The 13,080-nt window shown below is 35.9% G+C and overlaps 1 protein-coding gene across 2 annotated transcripts in view; it reads left to right on the plus strand.

The window, feature by feature from the left end:
• LOC106867807 (atrial natriuretic peptide receptor 1) overlaps nucleotides 1-13,080 on the plus strand; it is an 822,997-nt gene that overhangs the window by 804,857 nt on the left and 5,060 nt on the right. For both annotated transcript variants that reach the window (XM_014912829.2, XM_014912828.2), the window contains exons 17-21: nucleotides 1,787-1,910; nucleotides 4,313-4,381; nucleotides 5,062-5,236; nucleotides 9,632-9,730; nucleotides 10,557-10,648. In XM_014912829.2, the coding sequence (XP_014768315.1) occupies nucleotides 1,787-1,910; nucleotides 4,313-4,381; nucleotides 5,062-5,236; nucleotides 9,632-9,730; nucleotides 10,557-10,648 (559 nt within the window). The remainder of the gene's footprint in view (nucleotides 1-1,786; nucleotides 1,911-4,312; nucleotides 4,382-5,061; nucleotides 5,237-9,631; nucleotides 9,731-10,556; nucleotides 10,649-13,080) is intronic.

Raw genomic sequence — 13,080 nt, forward strand, 5'->3', positions numbered from 1 at the left:
GGCGCAATGGCCCAGTGGTTAGGGCAGCGGACTCGCAGTCATAGGATCACGGTTTTGATTCCCAGACCAGGCGTTGTGAGTGTTTATTGAGCGAAAACACCTAAAGCTCCACGAGGCTCCGGCAGGGGATGGTGGCAAACCCTGCTGTACTCTTTCACCACAACTTTCTCTCACTCTTACTTCCTGTGTCTGTTGTGCCTGTAATTCAAAAGGTCAGCCTTGTCACACTGTGTCACGCTGAATATCTCCGAGAACTATATTAAGGGTACACGTGTCTGTGGAGTGCTCAGCCACTTGCATGTTGTTAATTTCACGAGCCGGCTGTTCCGTTGATCGGATCAACTGGAACCCTCGACGTCGTAAGCGACGGAGTGCCAACCACCACCACCACCACCACCACAGTGTTACTGTTCATGATGATACATTGTGAGACACAACTAAGTCTCTCTTTGTTTCAGCCACAGTCACATCACATTCCTCTGTTGCAGGAATGGCAGTAAATTGGCTGAATAAGGAGACTAGGGAATCCACTACTCTTTTGTTTGAAAATAATTTAGCTATACAAGGCAGAATTTTGGAAATGGGTTATAGCCAATTGCACTCTCAAAACATCAAGATAAGTATTTCCACAGATGCCCTGCAAATGTAACAACTTTAGATAATATATTCAGTAAAGTGTAGAGAATTATTGAAAAAACTTAGCAGCACAGCACCAGCATGTTTCCAAAGCATTAGAGAAGTTATAAGGCATTCAGTCTTTCAAATATCTTCTTAGAGAAAGAGAGAGAGAGACAGACAAGAGAAAGAGAGAGAGTATAATTTCAATATTGTAACTACACTCTGGTCTTTAATTCAGGCATTCAACTATGAGAGGAATTAGAACTCTGAGTTATATACACCTACTACTCCTTGCGTTATCCCAGCCTCCACCTTAGGAGTTCAAATCTCACTCAAAACACACCCTACCATTTTAAAGCAGAATGGACAAAGAGTATCGAAAATAATTTAGTCCCAGATATGCGATTTCTGGAAAAATGAAAACAAAATACCCAAAGTTTCATTACCTTTGATCACAGGCCTGTGTATTGGACCAAGGCTGACCTGAGGCTAAACAACACCTTTGATCACAATTCTATGCTGTGACAGCAAACCTAGGGCTAACCAACACTGTTGATCAGAGGTTTGTGCTGGATGCAGGCAGACCTGGGGCTAAACAAAACATTTGACAATAAGGTGACCTAGAGCTAAATAACATTGTTGATCAGAGGTCTGTGAGATGAATCAGGATGGATTTGGGGATAAAGAAAGTCTTTGATCTTATGAGGAGGTGTTGTAAATTTCCTGGCTTTGAGGGTATCATGAAAGGCCTGGTTGGAGAACCAACGTTCCGGGTTCTTTTACAGGGCTTAGAAAAACTGAAGGACCATTGCAATAAGTGTGCGAATCTGAGAGAGGAATATGTTGAATAAAATCTCATTAACTGTATTTTCTTTTACCCATAGAATAGAATATATGTATTCTTTGATTAGAAGTTTGTGGGCTGAATCAGGATTAAACTGGAGCTAAACCATAACTTTTATTAATGACATGTAACTCTTAAGGAATTTCCCAATACTTTTTTGATTTTATCAGATTTCTGGTTGCATCTTTGTTGGTCATGTCTATCTTTACAATCCTTTTTATTACGCTTACTTGCTCTTCATCTCTCTCTCTTATCTAGTTTTAATTGTGCCCATTATTAGCCATTATTACATAATTATTCTCTTCTGCCTCCTCCTCCCTACAGGTATGTAGCAACTCAACTAATTAAAGGTGAAGCAGTAACAGCCAAATCTTATGAAAGTGTATCGATCTACTTCAGTGACATTTGTGGATTTACAGCAATGTCAGCAGAGAGCACACCTCATCAGGTAACATTACTACTAATTTATTATTTTTATCCTTCTTTTACTGGTTTCATTCATTGGACCACAGCCATGCTGGGGCACCTTCTGAGTGCAAAGATGAAACAAATACAATAATAATGTCAATCATGTTGAGAAATGTATTTAAAACAGCAATATAGGTGTGGGTGTGGCTGTGGTAAGGTTGTCTTCACAACCACATGGTTCCAGGTTCAGTTCTACTGCATGGTATCTTCCACTATAACCTCAGGCCAACCAAAGCCTTGTGAGTAGATTTGGTCAATGGAAACTGAAAGACGCTTGTTGTGTGTGTGTGTGTATATATATATATATATATATATATATATATATATATATATATAAATATATACTTACTTGAAAATCAGTGTTGATTTGTGTCTGTTCCCTTGAACTTAGTGGTTCAGCAAAAGAGACTGATAGAATAAGTACTTGGCTTAAAAAGGTGAGTACTTGGGTTGATTTATTTGACTAAGGCCCTTCACGACAGTACCTCCCCAATAACTGAAACAAGCAGGAGTGATTGTGTGCAGGCACAGGAGTGGTTGTGTGGTAAGAGGTTTGCTTCCCAACCACATGGTTCCCGGTTCAGTCAAACTGCATAGCACCTTGGGCAAGTGTCTTCCACTACAGCCTTGGGCTGACCAAAGCCTTGTAAGTGAATTTGGTAGACGGAAACTAAAAGAAGCCGATCATATGTTTATGTGTGTGTGTGTGTGTCTGTTTGCCCCAGCCCCCTCCATCGCTTGACAACTGTTGTTGGTGGGCTTATGTTCTTGTAACTTAATGGTTAGGCAAAAAAAAGCCCAATAGAAGAAGTACTAGGCTTACAAAGAATAAGACCTGGGGTTGATTTGTTCGACTAAAGGCAGTGCTCCAGCATGGCCTCAGTCAAGTGACTGAAACAAGTAAAAGAATAAAAGAATATATATATATATATATATATATAATGTGTGTAAAGGGATAAAATTATCCAGGTGGGTACGATGGTAGCTCTCATGTATATTCCAGTTAATGGCTAACCTCATCAAGTAATAAGTGTCAATGATCATTTAGTATTAGCAATTACACTATAACTCTTCTATTGAGTAACTCTGATTTTGCTTCCCTCGATTATGAATATTATCAGGAGTACACATTTCAAACAGTTACAAAGAATACAGAGACTGGTACATCATTGAATCTTCCTTTTTATACTACATTTCGTCATAATCATAATTATTTCGTCACAATGACCAACACATGTTTCTGCTGCACAGAGTATGTGCAGCTGCACATGCAATCCAGTATAATTTTTTGTGCACCTTCATTCGGGGTCTCTCAACAGGCATGGTTCAAAGTGAACCTGGTTTAGCATGATCACCTGTTTCTTGGATATCATAAGTCTGTTTTGTTAATAAGACTCTACTCTATCTATTAGACCCATTCACAAGCCATTTTTTGACCTTAGGCAATAGTTGAAGATACTTAATCAAGGTAACATGCAGTAGGACTGAACCTGAAACCATGTGGTTTCAAAGAAAGGATGCATTTGATCATACCCTATTGCATTGTACCTTGAGCAAGTGTCTTGCACCATAGTCTTAGGTTAACCAATTCCTTGTGAGTGAAATTTGGTTGATATAATTGACTAGATACGTCTCAAAGCTGTGCAGCAACATGGCTACATTTCAATGGCTAAAAGTAGCAATAGAAAAAAGAATAGACTATATATATTCTTTATTGAATTGTAGAGGAGTCTGGCTCTCTAAACAAGTTAATATAATTAATTTAGATCATTTGGTTATGTACTAGCAGGAATTATAACATAGGTCACTGCTCAATGGTAGCACTTCGTCATCATCAAAGAATGTCTTTAATTGAATGGAGGGAATGGTAGGGAAGATTTATATTTCATTTGTTTTCATTTTTTTTTTTTGTTTTGTTTATATCTGCATTATTTCAAGTGGTTTGTGGTTGACTTTAGCCTTTTGATGCTTTTAGATATTTTCAGCTCTATAAGTAGCTCCAAGCTTTAAAAGAATTAATAAACAACACTTAAATAGAAGAAGTAGTAGTAGTAGTAGTAGTAGTAGTAGTAGTAGTAGTAGTAGTAGTAGTAGTAGTAGTAGTTGTGGTGGTGGTGGTAATGAAATTGTATTGTATGTTACATTTCCTCAACTAAAGATAGCTCTCAACTTGAAGGAGTAAACATAAAATATACATACATACATACATACACACACACACACACACACACACACACACACACACACACACACACACACACACACACACACACATATATATATACACATATATATACACATCACTTTCTGAATATAATGATGGTGGTCATGGTTGTGGTCGTGATGATGACTGGAATACCGTTTATATATTTTCTTTTTCAGGTTGTGGATCTCCTAAATGATCTTTACACGACATTTGATTCAATAATTGAAAACTATGATGTATATAAGGTAAGCTTAATTGAATATGTATATAATAGTAACTATAGTGTATATAATGTTAAGTTTCACTGAATGTATGTGCTGTATGAATATATGTAGAGTTTACTTTTTACCTCTTTAGCAATTAAACCGGCCATATCCGGCCAAAAGTATTCTGCCTGTTTTATGTTCAAACTGGCCAGATCTGGTCAGGCGCTGAAATTCATTGGAAACTTTTAGCACAATACGGGGATAGTGTGCTACTACATAGAAATGTGTATGAGTGGATCATGAAGTTTAAAAGTGGCTGGTCAGGCATGACACACGAAGAGGGAGCAGGATGCCCATCAACTTCCACCACTGACACGAAAATTCAGCAAGCTTGAGAGATGGTAGAGGTGAACCACCTAACCGTTACCATCTCTCAGATCACTGCTCTTTGTTCTCCTTTGGTGCACATTGCTAGTGGAGCATCCATGCTTACACTGTAAAACCAGAAAGAAAAATGGGATGATCAGGCTCCATCTTTGATCATGTGACCACAATAGTACCAACTATAAGCATGCATGTGCAGAAGGCAGTGTGACAGTAATAAAGATATATTATGGTGAAAGTACAGACACATATATACATGTACATGCATGCACACACATTCACACACATTTACATATACATGTATTTATGTATGTATGTTACTTTTTTTTCTGCAGGTGGAAACCATTGGTGATGCATACATGGTTGTATCTGGTGTTCCTATATTGAATGGTAATCTCCACTGTAGAGAAATAGCCAGGATGTCTCTTGCCTTGTTGAAGGCTGTCAAAACATTCCGTATTCGACATCGACCAAATGAACAATTAAAGCTTAGAATAGGCATTCACACAGGTAAGTGTTTTAATACACACTATTGTTTCTTTCTCCCTCCCTCCTTCTCTCTCTCTCTCTTTCTCTGTATACATATGTGTATACACGTATATATCAATTTCTATATCTTTCTAACTATATCTATCTATTACCTATCTGTCTGTCTATGTGTCTCAGTGTGTATGTATGTATATCAATGTGTTAAGTCTATGTGTGTAGCAGTAAGTATGAACGCATGTTTAAAAGCGTCTTACTACACACACACACACACACACACACACACACACACACAATGTGTGTATGTATTTATGTGTATGTTTATTTTGTATCAAGGCATCACCCTAACTGTTTATGTATACTCCACCAGAACGCTAGTCTGTATGTCTGATGTAGCCAAGTTTAACACAACCATCACCTTGTTCTTGGGTACCTCTAGTAGAAATTACTCTTTCACAAGCTTCTGACAAGATCTCTGGTCTACAGATATGAAAATTTATAGGCCAGAGATCTTGTCATATATCTTATATGGCCTTTAGATATGGAGATCTGCTTTCTTTCCACCAGGGTCAGGAGAACTACTAAAAGACCAGCAGCATGGTTCTTCCTCCTCTAAGATAATAAACAAAATAATAAATGTTCAGAACTGAACCAACAGTTAATCCATGCTTTCTTAAGAAAAGAAGACAACTAAATCAACTATATTTCTTTCTATGCTCACCTGACCATCCTAGGGCTGACTTGATACTAGACATCAACCAAAACAACATTGTCAGAAATATAGTTTCAAAGAGTTTAACTTGCTGATCTGTGACTTACTTATGTTTCTACACACCAGGAAAATCTGATGCTGTGGAATTGGTTAAAATGAAAGAAGAGTTTCTATTAAATGTAATGGAAAGAAACTTGGATTATATATTGCAAACAGCATAATATTTGTATAAAGCCATATCTAACACATTCAAGTGCATTTGAACATGAGAAGACCTGCTGCTGCAGAAAGAGTCCTGGGAGAAATTTTTATCTCTTAACCCTTTAGCATTTAAACTGGCCATATCCAGCCCAAATATTGTACCTGTTTTATGCTCAAACTGACCAGATCTGACCTCTCACATCTACCCTACAATGTTATTTTAAAAATATACAATCACATCATCAATATTTTGAAGCTATCAGATTAATTGTAAAAGGCACTCAGTCCACTTTGTAGGGTGGTTGGTGTTAGGAAGGGCATCCAGCTGCCAAAACAGACATAACAGCCTGGTGTAGCCTTCTTCTGTCAAATTGTCCAACCCATGCCAGCATGGAAGGTATACGTTAAGCAATGAGGATGATGATGAATAAACTTTACATTTAGGAGAATAATCTGAAAGCTAAAAGTTGAAACATGTGTGAAAACATATTTGGTTGTAAATGAAGTCATTGGATTGTAGGATGCATGCATTCCCATGTCCTTGAAAGAAATGTATGAGAACATGTTAAATATGACTTTACATGAATATATTTTATACTACACTAATATATATATTTTATTCAGAGCTGTTTCATGTGACATTATTAGTCAAGTGAAGCATTTTTGTGTAACCAATAAGTCGGCTGTCCGTTGTAGGTTAATGTTGATGGTTCTGTTCAGAAATCATCTCTGGCAGGCTCAAATGTGGGTGATAAAGCCTGTTCTTCATCTACAGCGGGAATGACATCTGCTGCTGAGGAAAGTACTTGATGCAATGGAGAAGTGATGCCTCCCACATGCTCTTTTATATTCTCTCTGCTGTTTCTCCTCAATGGCTGAAATTATATAACCTTCAGTGATTGGTGCCATTCATTGCACTGCAGTGTCATCTCTTCCTAGGTGTCTGAGGAAATGCAGGAGTTTTTCATGTGTCTCTTCCGCAGAGCCAGTAAGTAGCATCTGGGAAAATAAATCAGGAAGCGGCATATTGCTAAAAATAGGCAATTATTTATTTCAATTGTTTGGATAAACCAAAACCTTGTAATTAAAATTTTGAAGACAGAAACTGAATGGAAGCCTTTCATAAGATGTAGGCCTTATCAATTTCCTTGTTTAACATGACCACCTGTTTACTGAATATCATGAGTCTACTCTGTTAATAAGACCCTGATTACCAAACTCATTCAGAAGCCACTTGTTGACCTAAGGCTATAGTAGAAGATATTTACTCAAGGTACCATGCAGTAGGACTGAACCTGAAACCATGCTGTTGCAAAGTGTGCTTCTTAACCACATTGCCATGCCTGCGCTTATGAAAACTATAGAATCCTCCATGAATTTGCATGTCTTGTATAGTACATGTACACACACACATAAATGTAATTATATATAAATATACACACTCACTCACATACATATACATATGTATACATATAGACACACATGTATACACACAGATATATACACACGGATACATACATACATGCTCACACACATATTCACATTTACACATAAATATATATATACTTATACAAACATGCATATATGTACAAATAAATATATATAATACATAAATCTATATACACATGCATATTCAGAATCCTATTTATTTACATATGTGTTGGTGGTACATTGTGTGTACGTGTGTGTGTATACTATTAACAAACTTTGAACAAGTCTATTTATCAATCAGACTGTATATATGTTGTGTGAATGTGTACCATTAGGAGAAAGATCTCTTCACTTATATGTGTATTTCTGTGTCTCTGCACCATTAACAAAAACACTTCATAGCATACAAGTGTGTGTGTGTGTGTGTGTGTGTGTGTGTGTGTGTGTGTGTGTGTGTGTGTGTGTGTGTGTGTGTGTGTGTGTGTGTGTGTGTGTGTGTGTGTGTGTGTGTCTCATTAGCAGGCCAATCATTTAACTTCGGACAAACATCAAAGAGAAGATGGAGTCAAAACCAGTTTATTATCATCTTTGATCACTACTGATTCAGTTTTTAGTAAAAGTCCATCCAAGGAATATCAAACAACAATTCTGTTTAGAAGAAATAATTGAATATTTGACATAATTCCATTGTATTTTATTGGATTTTTGTTGAAGAAATGTATTTGCGTCACAACCTTGCATTGTGGAAGCAGTCAGAATGCTAAACTTTTGGAAGTTAGTCTTCGTAAAACTGGACAATGAAAGAACAAAACATGAAATCTTCAGACAGAGCTCAGCTGTGCTGTGTAAATATGCAGATTATGTTAATTATCTTCATATTCAGAATAGTTTTGGTTTAGTTAGGTTTAATACTATTTTAGTACTACTTTTATTCATCACCATCATCATCATCATCATTATTCTAACATCCACATTTTCATGCTTGCATGGGATGAACAAAATTTGTTGAGGCAGATTTTCCATGACTGGATACCCTCATCTATTTCAAATAATATTTCTCCATGACCAGACATGCTTTCATGGAAGACTGGACACAAAGAAGCTGCTTGCATGATGGTGACATTTGTTTGCATCATGTGATGTGGAAGCAAGGTGACACCTGCATACACCCACCTACACATGTATACACATACACACGTATACACATACACACACACTTATAAATGCAGTGGGCTTCTTTCAGTTTTCATCTACAAAATTACTGACAAGTCTTTGTCAGCCCAGAGCTATAATAGAAGACACTTCTCCAAGGTGCCAGGCAGTAGAACTGAACACAGAACCATGTGGTTGGGAACCAAATTTCCTATCACACAGCCACACCTGCACCTGTTTGTATTCATTAGTTTATATATATATTTTTTTTTTTTTGCTAATGTTGGCTTTTAAGTCTCTATTATTAATAGTTATAGTAGTTGTTCACTGCTCTTTTTGTGCTTGTCTCTAAGATATATCTAATGTTATATCAACTACTCTTCTAGATTTAGTCATATTTAATATATAATTGTCTTCATATCTATTCATTATAATGCTATAGTTATTTGGATCCTCAATGGTTGTAGATTTAGTACTACTCATATCAGTTTTTAGATATCTTGTTTTTTCTTTATTTTGATTTGAATAGTGATAAAGTAGAAAGTAAGATCTATTTGTATTATTATTTAGTTCTTCGAAAATTTTATTTTCAACAGAGTGGTTTAGTTCTTTATGGGGAGAAATGTACGCTATTAATTCTTGAAAGCCATTTTTTCTCAGTGCTTTTTATATATTTTGTGTTATTATTATACCAGTCTGTGAAATACATCTAATGAAATTATTCATAATAGATCTAGGATGATTAGAATGTTTGTGTATGTAATGTAGTTTTCCTTTCAGCTTGTAGTAAGATAGTGTGAGCCAGTGTTAAGATTAAGTGTACATTTAATATAAAGAAATATATATTTAAATATTTGTATATTCATTTAATATATTTTGAATGTTTTAAAATATTTGCTATTTACTAATTTCTGTAATTGCAGGTCCTGTTTGTGCTGGGGTCGTTGGATTAAAAATGCCCAGATATTGTTTGTTTGGAGACACTGTTAACACAGCATCAAGGATGGAATCTCATGGCCATCGTAACTATCTTTTCACTTCTCCATACTTCTCTGCTTTATCATAGTTAAGAATTTTATCTTCAAATAAGCACTTAAGGGGTTAGCTTTAGAATTGTATCAATTCCATTCTTGTATAGAAAAAAATTGATGTCAAAACATTTGATAATTTACATATTCTAAACTTCTAAATGATTTTATTCCATTGGTGAATGGTATGAAATTATTTAATGGTCTGTATGGGGGAGGGCGTGATTACTGTACATCCTTGATATGATGAATCCTGCAAAATTTGGCAGTCTTTCTTGGACTCCACTCAATGAAGTGACCGCACAAAGCAGTTGTGAAAAAATATTCAAATACATAATTATTAAGAATAATCTTAAATAATGTTATATGAAGTTGAAAAGTGCAACTTAATGCTGATGTAAGGTGCAGAAACATATGTTGTGATATACCATGAAAGAGTGTCAACCACGTACTGAGTTCAAATTCCATCAAGGTAAAACTTTGCTTTTCATCCTTTCAGGATCGATAAATTAAGTACCAGTAGAGTTCTGGGGTCGATGTAATTCCCACAAAATTTCAGGCCTTGTACCTTTAGTAGAAAGGATTATTTTACACACACACATATATATATATATATATATATATTACCTAGTCTTCAGCATTACTCAATATTATTATATATTTATATGTTTAACTCTAAAAGTCAATACTACCTTCTTCTTAAAAAAATTATGTTTATGTACCCCTTTAAACACCTCTAAGTGGAAAATTAATAAGTTTGCTGAAACAAAGTTACTTGAAAATAAATTATGTACTATTGTTTTCTTTGAATTTATTCTAGCTTTGAAAATTCATGTAAGCCCTCAGTCAAAAGCGATTCTTGATAAGTTCCAGACCTTCATACTAGAATGCCGAGGACCTGTAGAAATGAAGGTAATTCTTATAGTATTAATCTCTTTTTTTTTTATATTTGCAGAATTGTATTTTTACAGGTATTTATTTTATCAAAATTTTGGACAAATATTTAAACTGGAAAACAATATATGGACTACAAAACATAAGTACAATATAGATATATGTAACTAGCAAGGCCAGAGGCCACATCAGGTTCCATAGTCTGTTTTGGCTTGGTTTCTATGGCTGAATGCCCTTCCAAATGCCAACCAATTTACAGAGTGTACTGGGTACTTTTTACATGATACCATCACCAGTGAATTTTACATGGCACAAGCCTGTAAAATGCACTGGTGCATAGATATATGTATATATGTATGTATGTATGTATGTATGTATGTTCACATGCATGTACGCATGCATGTAGGGTTAGGTGCATGCATGGATGTATTTCCTTCGAAATCATGCGCTTGGAGATTTGGCCTTATTGCATGTATATTGTGTGTTGGGGTGCTATACCTTAGTCAAGAGTTGACCAGTAGTTTGTTGGTGCAATTGGTTGCCAGAAACTGTAGAAGCCTGACACACACACACATGCATGCATGTGTATATGTTTGTACATGTGTGTTTGTCAAGGTTCATATTTCCTCTCAATTTCATGTTATTCACTGACTATAAGCAGTCTTGCTGTCTATACACACATCTTTTACTTGTAGCTAATGGCAAAAGCATGTCTGGGATTGATGTTACATTAAAAGCACCCAACACGCATCACAAAGTAGTTGGCATTCGGAAGGGCATCCAGCCATAGAAACCAAAACCAAATCAGACTGGTACCTAGTGCAGCTCTTCTGATTGCCATTTCTGATCAAACCATCCAACCCATGCCACTATGGAAAATGGACATTAATGGATGATGATGATGATGATGATGATGATGATGACGATGATGATGAGGATGATGATGATGCCACCACCGACGATGACATATTACATGATCTTTGTAAACAAAAGGTTCACACTAATGGTCCATAGGTTTTAGCTCACTATGTGACTATGTCCAAGCTGTTTGCTCTTAGAGTGACTGAGGGATTGTTACCTTGCTAAGAAAGAGGTCGGTATTGGCAACAGAAAGGCCATCCAGCCATAGAAAATTTGCCTCAATGAATTCTGTCTGAATTTAAGAAAAAAAAATGATGATTATTATTGCGTGTATGTGTTATTATATACAATATATTTTTACTTTAGTAAACATGTTTTACTCTGACATTCAATGATGCAACATTTATTATCTAAAGGAGATAACCAGTAAGTATCCAATCGATGAATTGATGCACAAGAGAAAATTCTTAAACCACAATACTAAATACAAACTGGAGATACTATGTGGTTTTTCAACTCATCAGATACAATATCACTAAAATCAATAAACAATGAAAGCAGATCACATATGATCAATGTGGTATATTGTTTTTGTTTTAAAAATAAAAGTAACAAATGTTAGGAATATACGTTATGTAGGTTATTCTCTTACCACACCATGCCATAAACCAACACTTGTAACAAAGAATCTATACCTAAAATCACTTAATAACTGAAATATACTTGAACATTAGATGTATCCATATCTCAGTGAGGAACTGATACCATTATCCCAACATCACCATCCCTTTAAAGCCACCAAAACTATTCAAAAATATGAATCATGCATTTAAACTATTCTCATCCAATCTGTTTTACTATCACACATCACATTGTAGGCAAAAGCAGCCACTATGAACCAAGATTAGAAATAATTAAAAAGCCATTGATTATCATACAGTGAATTGGGGTTATATACTTTTGAATCCTGAAAAATTTAAAGATAGGCACAGGCGTGGCTGTGTGATAAGAAGCTTGCTTCCCAGCCACATGGTTCTGGGTTCAGTCCCACTGCATAGCACCTTGGGCAAGTGTCTTCTACTATAGCCTCGGGCTGACCAAAGCCTTGGGAATGTGTTAGATAGAAACTGAGAGAAGCCTGTTATATATATATGTATATATTTATGTGTATGTGTCTTTGTGTCTGCATTTGTCCCCACCACCATAGCTTGACAACCAATGTTGGTGTGTTTAAATCCCTGTAGTGTAGCAGTTTATTAAAGGAAACCAATAGAATAAGTACCAGTCTTACAAAGAATAAGTCCTGGGGTTGATTTCTTTGACTAAAATATCCTTTAAGTTAGTGCTCCAGCATGGCTGCAGTCAAATAACAAACAAGTAAAAGAATTAAAAAAAAACACTACTGTAAACAAAAATTAGTGAAGAAATAAATACATGACAGTTTCAAATTTTGGCACAGGGCCAGGACCTTTTGAGGGTAGAGGCCAGTTGATTTAATTGACCCAAGTACTTGACTGATACTTATTTTATTGACTCCAAATGGATGAAAGGTAAAGTCAACCTCAATAGTAGGAGGGGAGGAGGAGGAG

The sequence above is a fragment of the Octopus bimaculoides genome, chromosome 8, assembly GCF_001194135.2.
Source record: "Octopus bimaculoides isolate UCB-OBI-ISO-001 chromosome 8, ASM119413v2, whole genome shotgun sequence".
In the NCBI taxonomy this organism is placed as follows: domain Eukaryota; kingdom Metazoa; phylum Mollusca; class Cephalopoda; order Octopoda; family Octopodidae; genus Octopus; species Octopus bimaculoides.